At 39.2% G+C, this 18,028-nt stretch overlaps 2 protein-coding genes across 2 annotated transcripts; one reads left to right on the top strand and one right to left on the bottom strand.

Annotated features, from left to right (window-relative positions):
* Window positions 1–7,037: 7,037 nt before the first annotated feature.
* LOC311000569 (zona pellucida sperm-binding protein 3-like) lies at window positions 7,038–9,803 on the top strand (the record flags this gene model as incomplete). Its single annotated transcript, XM_083991307.1, has 8 exons — window positions 7,038–7,346; window positions 7,471–7,586; window positions 7,730–7,833; window positions 7,939–8,116; window positions 8,230–8,347; window positions 8,476–8,561; window positions 8,766–9,034; window positions 9,697–9,803. 8 exons carry the CDS (start codon window positions 7,038–7,040, stop codon window positions 9,801–9,803), a joined length of 1,287 nt encoding a protein of 428 aa, XP_083847433.1.
* Window positions 9,804–11,920: 2,117 nt separating this feature from the next.
* Window positions 11,921–15,552, bottom strand: arl14 (ADP-ribosylation factor-like 14). The gene has a single exon (XM_083991884.1). It carries the CDS (start codon window positions 13,440–13,442, stop codon window positions 12,837–12,839), a length of 606 nt encoding a protein of 201 aa, XP_083848010.1. The 5' UTR covers window positions 13,443–15,552; the 3' UTR covers window positions 11,921–12,836.
* Window positions 15,553–18,028: the final 2,476 nt, after the last annotated feature.

Here is an 18,028-nt window from a genome sequence, read left to right as displayed (position 1 = left end):
ACGTCATGTGCTGACTGTACTCTCCTCTTTACTGCAACAGGCACGCCCACAGCCATCAGCGACATCAGGCAGAGAAAGCTATGTCTAAATAAAACCCCCTTGTCTTCACGTGTGTCCGCCTGCACACCATCCAACACCACCGCTTCATTAAGTGTCACAAGTGTTAACTAACGAAACTCCATCTGTGCTCACTGTTTCTGGGGAGGTGAATAGGATGTAGTATTAACACACATGTAATGTGTTGTATCACAGGATGTTGACAAAGGACAGTGGTGATTTTCAGTTTGTGCAGGATTTCCACTTCTACTAGCATGATTCATTCTAGCATATTTCACAGTATTAGGGGAATCCTCTTGACACTAATTTACCTCTTTGTGATTTTGCACAGTACACTCATGTATGTTGATGCGGAGTCGGAGGGAGCCCCTAAACATCTTGTTCCTCACTTAGCTCAAAGAGGCTGATGACGTTCAGAGGCCACACTTAAAAGAAGATCAATTAACACTATCTTTTGTTTGTCTCTATAAAGATCAAGAAGATGTATCAGTTCTTCTTTAGATATGCCCTATTTAGCTATTTAATTATTTTCCTTCACTTCGAGCACTGTGTCACCACTGTAAACTCACTCACTTGAATTCACGATAATAACAGCTGTTGCAACAGAAAATAATAAACACTGGCGTCTGTGCTGCTAGCTTCACAGAGAAGTTGATCACTTAGACACAATACAGTTTTCACCACCTAAAAAGTTATTAAGAGCTAATCTGGAACACATTTTGAACTTTGTTGAAAGAAATTTGTATTTTTCAAATGTGGCCATACTTATAGATCAGACAAAATTATTTTGTGTTAAAACAAATAGACAGAGGAGGCAAAAGGAGGGGCATATCGACATGGAGAGCCTATTAATATAATATGCAATGTGATTTTTGTTAAGCTTGATTTACCAATGCTTAAAAAAAAGTTATAACGTAACATACAAAAAACATATATTAATGAATTACAAACTACAAATAGGCTATATCTATTTTATCTGTTTAAAAGGTTTATGGACATATTCTATGTAAATGTGACAAGATACTTTATTAACAGGATGAGGAACATGCCTTGTTATCTGGCTGTGTTTAAGTGTTTTCACTCAGCTTTTTAAGAATGTCATTTAACACAATGTTAAACTTCCTTTTTCTATTGTTTGCTCTATTGATTAATGTACTGTATAATGATTGTAAAGAAAAAGAATCCAATATTAAATGTTTCAATGGTGAAATTTTTTTTGTCTATGTTTGGATAGTTTTCATGAGACTTCATTTGCATCTCATGTTGCAAAGAAATCTGTTTGTAATGGTTTCAACTGTAAAACCAAATGATGATGATGAAAAAACACGTAAAAATTGTGTCATCAAGTGTAAAACTGGAAAGTGAGAGTTCTCTGTTTTTGCATTCTCAAGTTTTGAGCTGCATTAATGATGAGTGCAACTGAGTTCCTCTGTTCAGTCACACTCTGAAATTTCTCCTTAACACTTACGTAAGTGAGTTTTCTGAAGGATTACTACAGGGGGAACAGCTCTGACTGTTGGGGCAAAACTATGATACACTCATCATATGACTTAAATTAACTGTTAAAAAAACATTTAAAGTTATCATTATTTCCATATGGCTGCAGAGTTTTTATTTATTTATTTATTCTTTGACCATTTGTGATACTTATGTCAAAAAAACATACCTTTTTATATTTTAAGAGATGAATCTTTAGGTGTATCATTCCCCTAAAAAGCTATAATCTCGTATGAAGACAGAGACCATACTCACAGATGGTTTTTTAAAGCTGTTATTTAGGGTTATACAGAGATAATGTGATAGGGAATATTTGCAATTTGGGATATGAATGTATTAAAAAAACATAACAGAGCATTGTGACCATGGAATAAATATCAGATTATGTTGAGATTATAGGACAATTCTCACATTATCATGCTATAATGATAGCATGATAATGTGAGAAACTATCCCATTATTGCGAGATAAAGTTATAATTATCCCATTATCTTGAGATAACAGAGCTTTGTTTTCTCAAGATCACAAATTAAAAAATATTTGTGAGAACTGCCTTTCTCACCTTCTGTAAAATATAAACAAAAATTAAACAATGAAACAAATGGAAACTGATTTTTCATCCTAATTATATATAATAAATGAAAATATCTATCATCTAAAAAAGCAGCTCTTGTAAGATTTAGCAGATTGTTGATAAAAGTTTTTTTTTTTTTCACAGAGTGAATTAATGTTAAGTCTCTGTTTGTGATGATTTGTGAATTCACTGGACAATACTGTACCAATGACTGTTCAGGGTTACAGTTCAAAATAACATAATTTCACTTTGCTCTCCCCTGTGAAAATGTCGACAATGAACAGTCATCATCAGCTCCATGGTAACCTTCATAAACATGTCTTTTACCTAGTGTCTGTGTTAATTCCAGTTTCACCAAGGCATGCAGTGATATAGTGAGGGGAAAAGGAAATTACATAACCTTTCAATTTACAGTTAGGTGTCAACACGCTGCTGTGAGAGGAGGAAAATCCCTGCGTCACTCTTGAGTATAAAACACCCAAGAATGTCTGAGTTCAAGTCAGAATCAACCAGAATCAACAGTCCAAGATGTCACTCATCAAGCTCTGTGAGTATGATACGCACTAACTGAGCAATATCTTCTCCCTGCAAGAAAATAGCTGAAATTCAAGATTTACTAATGGACTACTATTTTTCTCTTTTTGACAGACTTCACTCCTGCACTCCTGCTGCTGGTGCTCATCTGTCCTCTGTGGCAGCCCGCCCAGTCCATGCCTATGAAGGATTCAGTGACGGACTATTGTGTCTCATGCGGACGAGTACTTCTCCAGAACATCACTGAGACTCTCTCAAGGGTAGGTTTCCAAAACTAAATGTGGATTGATTACTCTTAAATGTGACTTTAATTTGCAGTTTTCAAATTAAGAAAAAAATCGCTAAATTCCTTCACATCCCATAGAATGACCTGTTCCATGGCATCAACTGCACAGTGCAGAGTGTGGAGCTGAACACAGAGACAAACACACCATCTGTGTGTGCACCAAAGGTACGTCCTGAGAGCTCACAATTTTCATTCACGTGTATAAAACATGGCAGTATATTCTGAAATTAAAATCATACTATTAAAACTAATAGCAATAGAGTAATTTAATCATGCAACTTCATGTCATGCTAACAAACTGAATATTTACCTCTGTATTACTGTCTAACTGAGCCACTGTATCACAATAATAATTGTGTTTTCCCAATAGGAATCAGCATGCTCTGGGATTGCTAAATCTGAATTTGATGAGGTTGGTTAAGTTATGTCTCTTTTAGTTTTCATTTTATACATGCAAATTTATATTTTGGAAAGAAATGTCAAATCAAATTATTTAAGTGAAGGTATACACATTAAATATAACTAACTTTGCTGTCTTTCTTTCTAGGACTCATGTAGGACAAGCATCAGGGAGGATCTGCATCACTACTACAAATTTCTTGCAGCTCAGCCTGACCCTGCCAAAGGACTTGAGCAAACTCTATCCAGCCTCAAAGAAGTCATGGAGGTAACTCATTTTACATAATGAAGAGTATTTAACACACGAAAAAAATGACATTACCAGGCAATTTCTAGTCAGATAGCAGACCGTGTCACTTTCACAGTTTTTATAAAAGTTAAATACTTATGAAAGGCCGAAAGGGGACTTTGTGAGAAACACTTCAAGGGAAAAGTCTCATGTTAAATCCCAAAACTCTTTTAATTGTACTATCAAATTGTTCAAGATATACAATAAAATGTGAAACATCACTTCCTTTCTCTCAACAGAGCTGCTTCCCGCAGTCTCGGTACACTGACTTGGCCTCTCAGCAAGTAAGTGATAGGTGTCCCTATATGTTTGTCTGTTTGTTTTTTCAAACATAGCTACATACTAGTTATTGTATAATAAACCCTTCCTAATGACTGTTTCTTATCTTCAAGGCTGCCAAACCTAGTAACACCTATGAAGAAAGGCTGAGGCTCTGCAAAGTGCTGAAGGGATTCCAGGTCCGCACCATCACTATCAACAGAGCCTTAGGATACATAAAGTCTGTCTAACAAACTTTATACATTCTTGTTTGTGCTCTGACACAATACATTACATATAAGTTACATTAACTACAGTAACAATTTGTGTTAGAGTCAAATGATGAATCTGACAGAAAACACTGTATACACAGTCTATTTCATTTTACTTTGACATTTGAACAGTATTTATTATTTTTTATTTAATAATTTGATTAATATTGAACATCAAAATGATGTGTTACAATAACTATTAGTGTATTTACACTAAACATACTATTTATTGACCTTTCTATTTAACTCTGGATTATTTATATTTAACTATTTATTGTTTTTATTCACTTGGTTTTAAATAAATATTTTACTGCATGAATCTTGTTGAAGAAACATTCATTTATTCACTGTTGTTTAGTCCAGAAAATGTATTACTGTGAGATGATATAAGTGATACTGTTCTTGATCAAAGGAATATACCGTCACATTTCAGTCACTTTTTATGCCAACGGCCTACTTTTACACCTGACTGTATTTTCCTGTATCCAATGAAGCCTGACCAGCCGAGCATTGTGAAAGTCATTATTTACTAGATGCAGGAGGGTTTTGTTCAAACTTTATTTGGAAAGTCCAAAGCTATTCATTTATTATCAGGTGACCATAATAAAGTCACCGAAAAGTCTTTTGAGATCCAAAACGATGTGAAATTCAGTTAAAAGGAATTTGGTGTGCAGTGTGGTGTTTGTATTAGGCTAATCAAAAAGCAGCAGGGTTTCCACTGCTAAACAGTTCAGATTTATCCTTAGAGTCAATTGTAACACACTAGCCAGGTGCTCTATGCATACTGGTCCAGACAATGTTGACTAATGTGTTGGTCAAAACATATGACATTTTCATAATTTCATTACTAAACGAAACCTTCTATTAACTTGTTCAGCTCAGTGCCAAACAGTCCTACCATTTGCAATAACGGAAATAATCGACTGGAAATAACATTTTGAAAGGGCAGGTAAGCTGTGTTGGTTATTCACAAACCTCACTGAAAGTGAAATACTAGAGCATTTTGCTTTATTCTTCACCCTCACTGCATGGGAAATGTCACAACTGAGATTTGTGGCCACTGAGGTTGAGGGAGACGCCACAAAAAACATGTTTAGTGTAACTCCAACAACCTTTAGAGACTGTTTCTGAAGAACTCCTTGTCACCTTAATAGTATTGCATAATAATGACAGTTGCCACAGAATTATACAGTCGACTTGAAAACTGTCTGCTAGGCCGCTACAACAGAACTCAGATCACATCCATGTCGATAGTCATTTTGCAGCTAATAGACTAAACTTGAAATGCAGTTGTAATGCCATCTAGTGGAAAAGTTGGCTTGTAACATGTAACTTCGCCTGTAGACCACTACCAATGTAAAAATATGCAGCTTATTAGCAAATGTGTATATCATTGAATAGCTATCAGTTAAAGCAGAAGTAAGCGATCCGGTCGTTTTGGCTAATGCTGCGTTCCAGGCAGGCTTTTGAAACCGTAAATTACAGCTTCAAGTCACGACTTACGACTTTGTAGCGTTCCAGACAACCCACTCGTGTTTTTCCGACCTGTTTTACCTGTGAAAGTGCACTATAACGGCCACTCGTAACTTACGACCCGTGAACTCGTACCAGATCGAACTGGTACGACTTCACAGGTCGGAAAAACACGAGTTACGGGTTGCCTTGAACGCACCATAACGTCTTGTCAGCCGATGGAGTTAGCAGCCCCTGCCCTCGTCATGGATCTATTGGTCGTCGTCCCTACGTCACCACATTCAGGCGCGTCCCTTGGCTGCACACACAGCCCTTCATGCCGTTCTCACTCCTCATTGGATAAAACTTGTAGGATACGAGAAAAGTTTTCTCCTCGGCTCAGAGCAGAGCAGAGTGACTGAGAGACCCGTGTTTCGGTCCAAACACTCTATGTAAGTGATTGCTGTCGGAAGATATAACTATTTAAGACTTATATTAACACAAAAATATTGCTTACTTCTGCTTTAACTATAGAACCTAACTGCCAAGTAACACATAGTATGCAAATTAGCCATACGTAATTAGATTATGCCCTGTTTGCTCATGTTGACAAAGAATTTCAAAAAACTTGCAATACATTTTTTGTTTGTCTTAATGTAAGTAATCGACTCAGTAATTTTCATGGAGATATCTAAAGGTTAAAAAATGTAGGCCCTATTCATGTGAGAAAAAATAATTAATAGGCATATGAATGGGCTATATTTTAGTCATTTTCAAAACTTTCCCCTATGGGATTCTTCTGGGCTTTTTTTCCCCTCACTCAAGACATGTTGAGGATACAAAATCAGTTGAGTTTGCGTCCGTTGCAATTTGTTCAACCTTTTTTCATAAAATGACTGGACTAACAAGCATATGGCCTATGAAGCCTATGGGCCTACATTGTAGGCCCTAGGATGTCTTTGATATCACAAATAGACTTAGATATAAATTCATCTGTTGCACACAGCAGCTTAGTACTTGACTATCTTGTGTTTATTTGACACGTGGTAGCTACAATACATTTTAGGTAAATTGAGCCAAAATTAAAATGGACACATAAGATGCAAAATAAACCGTTCAGCAATATGAGGTAAGGCAGGGCCAGCCTTGACTACAGGTCATCCGGAAGTAACTTTGCAACACTCAGCAAACTGGCCCCAGCAGGTGTGTCTGAGTCAAATCAACGATAATGACTTACACCTGTGGTGATATTTTCAGCGGTTGCAGGAAGCCGTCCCTCCTTCCAAACCTGAATGTTCGAGGCCAAGGATGGACCGAAACCATCAAAGAACCTCTTATAGCTGGATTATTGTCCTTATCTTGGTTTCTACACTCGCAGAAAGCCGATTTGTTTACAACCGAGGCTCCGGTGTCACTGGTATGACGGCAAATTCCCTCAACCCAACCAGGACTCACGGTAACATCCAGGCCAGAGCTTACGCGGTAAAACAGCAGCAAGGCGTGGAGCTCAGTGTGAGGCCTCGTACTGTCGGGGTCACATGCCACCCGGACTCGATGGAGGTGGTGGTACAGGCCGACATGTTTGACACAGGGCTTCAAGTGGAGGGCTCACATCTTCACCTGGGCTCAGGTTCAATAGCTGAGGAGAGTGCATGCAGGGCGTTCCCGTCAGGAGAGGCTGAATTCACTATCCGGGCCCACCTGATGGACTGTGGCACTAAACTCTCAGTAAGACTTTGTATGTTTTTATTGGCAGCTTGTGTGTTAAAGAGAAATTGATCATTAAACTCCAGTAATAAGTGTTGTTACATAGCCTAGAACATAATGAAAATCTGACAATATCTTCCTCCAGTCAACAAAAGAGAGGATTGTCTATTCTAATGTGCTGGTCTACTCACCTGAAGCTTCATCTGATGGTTTGCTTAGACTGGATGGTGCAACAATTCCAGTTGAGTGTCATTATGAAAAGTAAGTCATGTATAATTTTATGCAGTGTGTGTACTTTTGGATGCATCCTCTAGGATTTTTATTTTGCATTTGCACCCATGTACCTACAGTTAACAACACGAAGAGTTAATCTTGAAATTTCTTATATGGTTCTCTGTTCCCAGGAAGTATGCTGTTGACAGCATCGTTCTGCGCCCCACCTGGGTTCCTTTTGTCTTCAGTATGTCAGCTGAGGACCGAATAGATTTCAATCTGCGACTTATGACTGGTATTAAAAGCATGTTGGTAATGAAGCACCTTTTTCCAGTCTGCAAGAAGTCTCGTGAAGCTTAACTTTGAAGGATTTTTCTTTTCTTTTCCATTTATCTTTTAGATGACTGGCAGTTCGAGAGGAGTTCTCATTTATACTTCCTGGGCGATCCCATTCATGTTGAAGTCTCTGCCATCACTGGTAACCACATACCCCTGCGTGTGTATGTTGACCACTGTGTTGCCACAGCAACTCCTGATGCAGAGGCCACATTAAGATATGACTTTATAGAACATTATGGGTAAGTGCCACAACCAAATATGTAATGATTCCCTTAATGAAAATGCAACATAGTTTTTGTCATGTTATTGGAATGCATTCCTAACATCTTGTCTTCCTTTGCTGCGATAACAGATGTCTTACCGATGCTTACCAGACAAACTCCAGCTCCCGTTTCCTACCAAGGGATGCAGAGAACAAGCTGCGATTTAAACTTGATGCATTCAGGTTTTATCAAGAGCACAGCAACCAGGTCAGTTGCCCTTTCTGTGTGTTGGACATGCATGTTTATGATGTGCATTTGTCACATTGTTCTGCTCTGTATACATGAGATCAGAAATACTTGTTTGGTTGTATTTCACACTAACATCTCTTCCATAGGTCTACATAACCTGCTATGTGAGGGCTGTTCCAGTCATTTTAGCTGTTAGCACACATAACAGGGCCTGCTCATTAATTGAGAACAGGTATTATATTGTATTATTACTGGTTACACAGCTGTTTTATAGTCTGTATTGTCTGCATAGTGGTACAGTAATATCACATAATGGTGAAGTTGTTTCTTTTGAATGCCATGCCATTCAAACATGAAATGTAGTATAACATTTTTGCTGATCTCATGTGCTAGAAGTGAGTTCCATGTATTTAAAAAGACTTTGCACCTTGTCCAGATGGCAGTCAGTTGATGGGAATGACCAGGCATGCAGAAGCTGTGATATCTCCCATCATTATGAGGAGTCTCCATCCACTGAACCCCCTGCAACTACCACCAGCACCAAAGCCTTATCCACTACTACTTCACAGGAAAGTTTAGTCCAGAACAGAGAGGAGCAACATCCAGCCAGATTTATCCGTTTCCGTCCAGGAATGCAGCAGAAGCAACACAACAAACCTCATCAATCCTCTGCAGGATTAATGAAAAGAGGAACAGAAGAAGCAGGTGAGTAACCACAGATAAAACATTGTCTGTTATTCTTGTGCCCCTTTTATGTTCCGTTTAGACTTACCTTACATTTTAAGATTTTAAAGGTGCAATCTGTTTTCAGATTTACCAGTGGGTCAATTTGATGCAGGCTGAGTAGTAGAATCTAAGTTCAAATTTGTTTGATAGGGCTGAACAATTAATGGAAATATCATTGAAATCATCATATAACCAAGAATGCAGTATTGCCAATTGCAGGATTTGCACTTGGCCTACTTGATAAATGTAAAATGTTTGACAACACACCATAAATGTAGCATTGTGGTGCTATAGATAGAGATCCCCCAGTCAAAACACAAAAATGACCATCCAAACTTTAATCATGCTATATATATATATATTTTTTTTATATATGAGACTACTATATATAAAAAAAAAATTATATATATATATATATATATATATATATATATATATATATATATATATATATATATATATATATATATATATATATATATATATATATATAATTTTTTTTTTTTTACATATCATTCTGGCATAAAAAACACTTTTTTCTTTTTTACTTTGAAGTTTAAATTGCTTACTTATATTTACATTGCAGCCAAAAGAAACTCTTTTCCAACATGTAATGGGAACCCATGTGATTTGTTTTCCAGAGAAAACTGTGCAGCTGGGACCCCTTATTGTGCTCCCATCCAACAAATTTGTAACAAGGCCAACAGATGCTAAAGTGGTGCTTTTGCCCAAGAACGAGACCACCTGAGACTTGGGATGGTATTCTGAAGACCATTGATTGCAAAAAAAAAAAGACAATGATTTCACAACTGCCATGAACAGGACAAACATCTTTGGCCCAAATGGCAAACCGTGCGAATGCAGAGATCTCGTCATTTGCTTTTCTTATGTTAAGTGTTTCCTGTGAATTCTATTGCCATAGGAACAATATTTACCATTTTCCATGTACTTTAAAGGGTATCCTGTCACAACTCTACTCTTTTCTGTAAAAAAAGAAAAGTCAAACCTTTTTTTTCCAATAAATATTTTACCACATTAACTTTGGGCTTTTTGTTGCATCTGCCTGATGCAATAACATAAATTTTCAGTTACGTGATATCTGATCTTTACAAAATCCAACATCCTGTATTTCTTGACCAAGAACTCAATATGGTTTTAGCAAATGTAATTAGTATTGGGTTTTAAGCACTTAGCATCATTAGGCCCAAGAAACAGAAGTGGATGTCAAAGGATGTATTGTGTTTGTGTATTTTAACACACAGACACACTGTACACAAGACACTGTGTATGCCGTTGACATTCACTGCACATATTCATCAAACTGGCCATTTTGAACCAAGGAGAAAAGCAGTCGTGCTATTAGGGAGCATTTCCTTCCATTACTACCCACAGCCTACTCATCATGCAGTCACGTAATTGATCAATCATTGTGGGGGTATATAATGGAATATAAAATGTTTGCTTTGCGGCAGCGTCCAGTAAAATGATTAGTCATTGTTATATATTGTATACTACTTTAGAAACTGAATCGGAATCATCTTTTTCATAATTTCTGCTCAGTTTACTGCAATCTAACCTTTCATTGAGAACTTTACCAAAAGTCATTGATGACAGCACTTTGAACTTGTAGCATCACATAGGCTATGATCAGCAGCAGCACTGCTTTCAAAATAAGATGACATGATTTGGTTCCTGCATGTACTTGAAGGCCTGTTAATATTGAAAATAGACTCTATGCTCTTCCCTGCTGTAACACTTAAATTATTTGCATTTTGTTGTGTCAGCACCTCGGACAGCCCCCTTCATTGTTTTCATTAGAGGGCGGGGGCTGAGCGCTGTCCGTGGTGCTCATACGGCACTGGGTCCCCCTGTTTTGTTTCAATATATTCCTTCTCTCCATCTTCATATTTTATCAGGTCATTTCTCGGTGCTTCCTACAGGACTGGTCGATTTCCTGGGCGCCTGTTTACTTTCATATTAAATAAATAAACCATTTGTCTTTATGATGTTGTGCCTAATATTCTCCTGACGACATCATATACTTGTTAAGTGCATAATAAATCCTGCACAGTGAAGTTATGTCTGATATTAATAATCAGCATATTCATATGTTGCAGAGACAATTCTTGCACATTAATAGTCTGAACAGTCCTAAATGTGAGATATCTTACTTTGGTGAAGACTGAGTCCGGGCTATTTAATTCCGCGTGGTTTTCTGTCTTCTGGGCATGCGGTGCGCTGGTGATGGCTCTGCGTCAGCCCTCCAACCAACGCGTCTTTCAGCGTATTACCCACAAGTGATTCGTCTCGCCTGCGTCCAGAGCATTTTTTATCCAGGTTCAATGGATCATTTCTCTCGTTTGAACAGAGCGGGGATGTTTTTCCACAGATGCCTAATACCAGTGATGCTCATCGCCTGCTTTTTTGTTGGCACAATTCATTCTATTCAAAGATGTGGACGGGACCTTTGTCGAGACGACGAGATCTGCTGCCCGCAGGGAAACGACACAACACTAACCTGTTGCAAAAAATTGTTGGACAAGACTTACTACAACATCGCCATGGTCACCCGGAAACTTTCTGGGGTGCTCATCTTGCTGCTTCTCTTCGCTGTGGGATACTTTATCCACAGAGCGTTGTGCTCTAAATCCAGACAGCTGACCCCGCCACCCAACGGACAGCCAACTGTGACCACATCACAAGAACCGCTTGTGGAGAGCTGCTGCACGCCAAAAAACTTCACAGATCCAGCCGCAGCTGCCCAGCTGCCTACATACGAGGAGTGCAAACGCTTGCCGACATATGAGGAGACGGTGCGGGAAGGAAGCAGTGGACAACAGTTGGAGTCTTCTATTTGACAGGCTACATGACGAGGACCAAGTGGCTCTTCACTGTACCGCGCTATGGGATCCACATTTGAGACTGTATTTTATATGATCGAAGTGGATAATTAAGCAACACCATAAACAAACTTTCTGCTCCTTTGAATGCTTTCCACCTAACATGTTTTCTTACACTTCCACCACTTTTTCTTCCATCTTCTAGCAGGCAGCCTTTATGGATGCTTTTGTTGTTGACAAAACATGATTTTTGGGGTCCATTATACTGAGATATCATATGACACTTGCTGTGTATTTTTTTTTTTTTTTTGGGGGGGGGGGGGGGGGGGGGGGGGGTCTTGAATTCATCAGGAATGCTCTTGGGGGAACAAAACATGTATCATGATTGTTGTTGTTGTTGTTTATAACTGCAGACTTAATGGTTTGTTATATTTAAAGAAAAATTGCGTTTTAGATTACAAACATTTATGAATGAATCCGTCACAGATTTCTTTCAAACAAGTAATGCTGCAGCCTATGCTACCACCAAACTGCATAACTGTTTGTTTCTTATCTTGCTGATACTGATTCTATACCTCCATGAACTTGTCCATTAATGTACTTTGGCTGTGAGATCATCGATTTCTGTTTAATAATTGAAAGAAGATATGCATACAGCAATGAAAACATCTCTCTGTGTGTCAGTCCAGGTATAGGCTACTCAGCAGTATTTTTAATGCACCAATAGGCATCCGGTGCTTCCTGTTGTGTCCATCATAATAGCATGATCATATTTTTAGTAGCCTAACTGTTTTGTAGCTTGTGAAAACCAGAAGCTATTAACCATACAACTGGGTTAAAGCATTATCACTACATAATGATTATTGTCGGTTTAAGGGAGTTACAACAACTTGTTTCATTGTGGATGGTATAAATAATATCACATTTAATCTGAATAAAACTTAATGTCTGCTGTTCGTCCTTAAGTAGTGCACTGTCTCCTTGATGTTGTCTTTCATGGCCCCAGGTTCTGATGGGAGTTTGACCATCTGGATCACGTGTCTGAAAGCCTCCTCAACTCCAAATCCCGTCGACGCGGAACAAGGCTGAACGAACCAGTCCCGACCAGAACAGATCTTTTTAAGGTTAAACTTGTCCTTGATTTCAGTGGCGTTCAGAGAGCCGTTCATGTCCTGTTTGTTGGCGATTATCACAATCGGACGGCCCGACAGCTGATCGCTCCTCAGCGTGTTCTCCAGCTCCTTTCTCGCTTCCTCCAGACGCGCTTCGTCGGAGCTGTCCACCACGTAGACGACGGCAGCTGTGTCCTGGTGGAAACTCTGCCAGTGCTCCCGCATCTTCCCCTGGCCCCCTACATCCCACACTGTTATGGCGATGTGTTTCCGGTTCTTTTTCGCCTCCAGCATTTCCACGTTGAAGCCGATGGTAGGAACCGTGCTCACACACGCGTTGTGCTTCAGTTTGTAGAGGAGAGTTGATTTTCCAGCGTTGTCCAGGCCCAGGAGGAGAACTCGGACTTCGGGTTGCTTAGATCCTCGAAGACCCATGGCGAGGTGAAGAGATAAAGACTGTCAACTCAAGAGGGACGCTCACATCTTCCCTTTACAGTCCACTTTTGACGCAATGTTTGCTTAGTGCGGTGCCCTGAGTTTAATACATCAGCCATTAGCTCCATGATGACTATAACAGAGCACAACGATAAGGTGCCACACCAGGGGGCAAAGTTTGTAGGGTAGTTATCCCTCCTCAATGTGCTCTGAAATGAACACTAAATTCATCCATAGTTTTGCAACATGCTCATTTTTGTCCTACACTAATTATAAAAGGATATCCTGACACATTTTTTCTGGATAAAGTTGTGGCTCAAATAAGAACTTTATTGATAGCAACCAGAGTTCACAGTGTTTTGACAACAATGCAAAAACAGTAATGGGCCAGACTCTCGAGAAGTGACTAAATGTTGGTCAGTAAGGCCAAACAAAGCAATGCCAAACAATGTGACGATAGGCCTAGTAGACAGAAGATGTTATAAAATGATATTAAATAATTTAAGAGAATAAGATGTTTGTTTTTTTAATGACATCATATAAAAGCAAACGTATTAGCCAGGTTTTAAGAAGAGAGTCATAAGTTACTAATTCAGCTATAGCCTTATCTCCTCTGGCAGGTATCGCTCCAAAGCAGAGACGCCCTGATGGTAAAAGGAGGGTCTTCTTTGGAACAGCCAGGAGGGCCCCACCTATAGGATCTAAGGCTGTGAGCTGGCTCCTATGGGGTTAACGTTTCTGTTATTCTGTAGCTTGGAGCTAGGAGCTGGCATGCTTTCAAAGTGCAGGGAAAATCTTGAAATCAATATCAAAATGGACATGGAGTCAATGAAGAATGCTACAGGGGCGATGAGATGCCTGGCCTGGCATTGTGGCTGGAGAGTGAATTTCGGCTGCAGAGGAGGAGGGAGTTACAGTCAAGTCTTGAAGATTGTGGATTAAAAAGAAAACTTAAACATGTTGGGTAAAATTAGAGTAATTTGCTGGATGGAAATTAATAGACTGATAATAAAGATTAATATTTTTAACAGATTTTCCTTGGCACTTTAGAAATTGTATAAAACACTTAAAACCTCAGTTTCTTTCCAGAGTCTCTAACAATGCAATTACTTTTTTATAAAATGTTTCGAGATTTGAAGCACCACTCTTATACTGTTTAAAAGTCCCACAATGCACATTTTCATTTGTTTTGTTTTGGTAGGGAATGTATTCAGTGGCTTTTTTTTAACTGTCATCTTCTGCAGTTCTGCTTAAATTCACTTCCACTGCCGTTATTATCAGTGTGTTCATGGATGTTTATGTGCAGCTGCACTGCTCCCTCCAGCAAATTTTGGAACTTTTACTGCTAAAGTGTATTAACTGATCTCATCTTAAGTGAAGTGTGCTCAGTTAGTTATGGGACTGTCAACTGACAATCTGACTGCTTTATTGCAAGAAGGACTTGAAGTTTAACAGGTCCTTTTGTTGAGTTTGAGTAACACTAGTTTTCACATAATTTACAGTGGGAATTAAACAGTGAATAACTTTAACATTGTCATTTTGATTGCTCATTAAATTTAGGATGGCTTAAAGACTATTCAAATTCCATGTTTTCAAAAGCTACAACATGTACTTTTCAACTTTAGTGGAATAATGCTTCTTGAAAACAGCTCAAGTTCAACTACTAAATCAAAGGGTACAAAAGCTCATGGATTAAAGCAGAAGTAAGCGATCCGGTCGTTTTGGCTAACTTCCTGTCAGCCGATGGAGTTAGCAGTCCCCGCCCTCGTCCCTACGTCACCACATTCACGCGCATCCCTTGGCTGCACACACAGAGAGGACCGCCCCTTTATGCCGTTCTCTCTCCTCATTGGATAAAGGTTGTAGGATACAAGAAAAGTTTTCTCCTTGGTTTACAGCAGAGCAGAGTGACTGACAGACCCGTGTTTCGGACCAAACACTCTATATAAGTGATTGCTGCCGGAAGATCTAACTATTTAAAACGTATATTATTATTACAATCGGATCGTGTGATTGCATTGTTTAATCATGTTTTCCTGAAATGTGTGATTGTATTTTATTTGAGTCTTGTGTGATGTGCAACTGAGCTGTTTGTGTGCTGCCGTCTTGGCCAGGTTTAAATCTCAATGAATTTTTTTACCTGGTTAAATAAAGGAGATTGATTGATTGATTGATTGATTGATTGATTGACTGATTGATTGATTGATTGACACAAACATTCCGCTTACTTCTGCTTTAACTAAAGAAAGCAATCTTGTAATAAAAAAAAAGCAAATAAATGTATTTTACAAGTGATGCATGAATTCAAACCATGGAGCATTTTACTTTTACTGTCAAAATACTGTGCAACAGTAATTGTGACAAAAGAACATTGAAAACATCACATAACATTTGTCTCCTCAGTGTTATCATGCAGTGAAATAGTGAACCAGCCAAAAATAAATCAATGCAGTTTCTCAGTGAACCAGCGCTGGTCTCCTTGATATAAGAAAATGTGAGATTTAAACGTTTTAAATGTTCTAACATACCAACAGTCATCATACTACTGCTGTGGCATCCCCATAAAATGTGTAAATCTTCAGATGCACAATCACTTGCTCCAGACCTTCTACGAGCTTCTTCTCATAAACAAAAGCAACCGTGAACACCTACAGGCATTATGCTGCTATGACACGCTTCAATACTGAAAAGTCTTAACTTTTAAGGTCACCTCCTTTCACATTCAAACATCATTGTTTAAAAATGATTTAACTTTAAAAATTAAAAATAAAAAAGGAGGAAAAAACACATAAAATTGTAGTGCAAAAGTCTATTACATATCACATTAACAACATAATAAGTTAAGTTAAATAAAAAAGGAAGGGAAAATAAATGAAGGTTGGTCAGCCATTGGTAGGATGCAGCTCTCACTCTGACCACTGGGCACTGTGTTTACAAAACACAATTTAGTGGTAGATGTCAACGGTTTACTGACTTATCCCCAGCTCCTGTCTTTCATTTGATCTACTTCATATTATTATGAAAACATCTAAAATCTGATGTTTTCACTCTCATTAACTCTCTGTAATAACAGCTCACAGTCAAGTTGGAAGCAAGAATTGCATGCGCAATTCTTAACCCCTCTAAATTCGATGGCGTCTCGTACAGACTAAATCAATAAATCAGTCCATCCAACTCTCCCACGTCGCCCGAAGACCTTCAAATCTACCCCGGTGTGGTCGAGGCGCAGCTCGGCGCAGGAACCCAAAAACCACCGGTGCAGTCATCCTGATGCTCGGGAAGACGCCGACGCTGAACACACACAAAGTGCATCCAAACACCGCGTGCGTGACGCAATTCCATCGTTGAATTTGTTAGTATTTCACTTCAAGATCTTAATTTTCTATCATCTGATCCACTTGTCCTCCGGCTTCACCCACACGCCGCCGGTTGGGTTATCCATCACGTACACCAGTCCCCCGGCGTCACAGCTGCTCTGGGGCCATGAATGGTGCGTTGACTTCCCCAGTGCCCGGGGAGAGTGACGACCTGGGGACTGACTGGTCACCTTCCTCTGGATGTGGACAACGGAGGCCGGAGTGGAACATGTTCCCATTCTCTGGTACATGTCCATTGCACCAAAACGCTGGAAAATCACCCTCGCCTCTATGGAGGATTTTGAGCCTTGTTGTCCCATGGTGTTATTTAGATTGAAACTAATCCAAGGGAATAGATATGTATAAAAACAAAGCAGAATTGTTGTGTTCTTGCTTTTTTCTGAGTTGGCTTAATGACAACTTTCTTCCACTGCTGCCTTCGCGCACTTGTCTCACTTATAAAGCGCCAAATCCACATAAAAGGTTCAAGAGTTCCCGTAAAACTGCTGTGACGCACTTGTCTTTGTGGTTATTAGACACCAACTGCAACAGGGGTCTTGTGCATTTGGATCACTTCATGTCCGAGCTATTCTGAGTATCTCCACCTGGCAGAGGCCGTCTCTATACTTGGCATCAGCGAGATGAGAGCCTCTGAGCTGTCTTCGCCCTTCTCCTGAAGGCTGCAGCCGGGGTTGAGTTGCTTTGCAGTGGCAGAGCACGGAGCTGCTATTTTTACTCCACCAGAGGCATCCCAGAAACACGCAGAAGACGTCACGTGCCTTTCCACAACCGGGCTCTCTGACCTCACCACCTAATTTTTCTGATGGTTGAGATTATAACTACAACAAACAGGTCACTGGGACGTAGTTGGAAGCAAAAACAGTGGAGTCAAGTGCCGGGAAAGGCTTAGAAATGAATCATTGCTCACTCTGTTCCTCCACATATGGCTTATTCCTGTTGTGCCCTTAGACAAGGCACTTAAGTCTCCACCATTCCAGGAACACTTGCCACTATGGTCAACCTCTAGTGTGCAAAGATAAGTCTATAATGTAGTGGTAACTAATTAAATCAGATTAAATTAACTGTATTGAGCTGTCTGCCAACTAAATATGTGTTTTGCAGTGATTGAACTTGAACATGCTGTCAGGTTACTAAAGACCGGAATGAAACACAATGGCTTTGTTTGCAATAATAAAGACTGAAGGGGAAGATACATTTCAGATGAAAGAG

The sequence above is a fragment of the Trachurus trachurus genome (genome assembly GCF_905171665.1).
Source record: "Trachurus trachurus genome assembly, chromosome: 17".
Lineage (NCBI taxonomy): Eukaryota > Metazoa > Chordata > Actinopteri > Carangiformes > Carangidae > Trachurus > Trachurus trachurus.
Note: the sequence above shows the minus strand (reverse complement) of the source record. Positions and strands in the feature narration are given on the sequence as shown.

Bases quoted from the DNA above. Each gene is read 5' to 3' on its own strand.
- arl14 (XM_083991884.1), bottom strand. From the start codon at position 13,442: ATGGGTCTTCGAGGATCTAAGCAACCCGAAGTCCGAGTTCTCCTCCTG.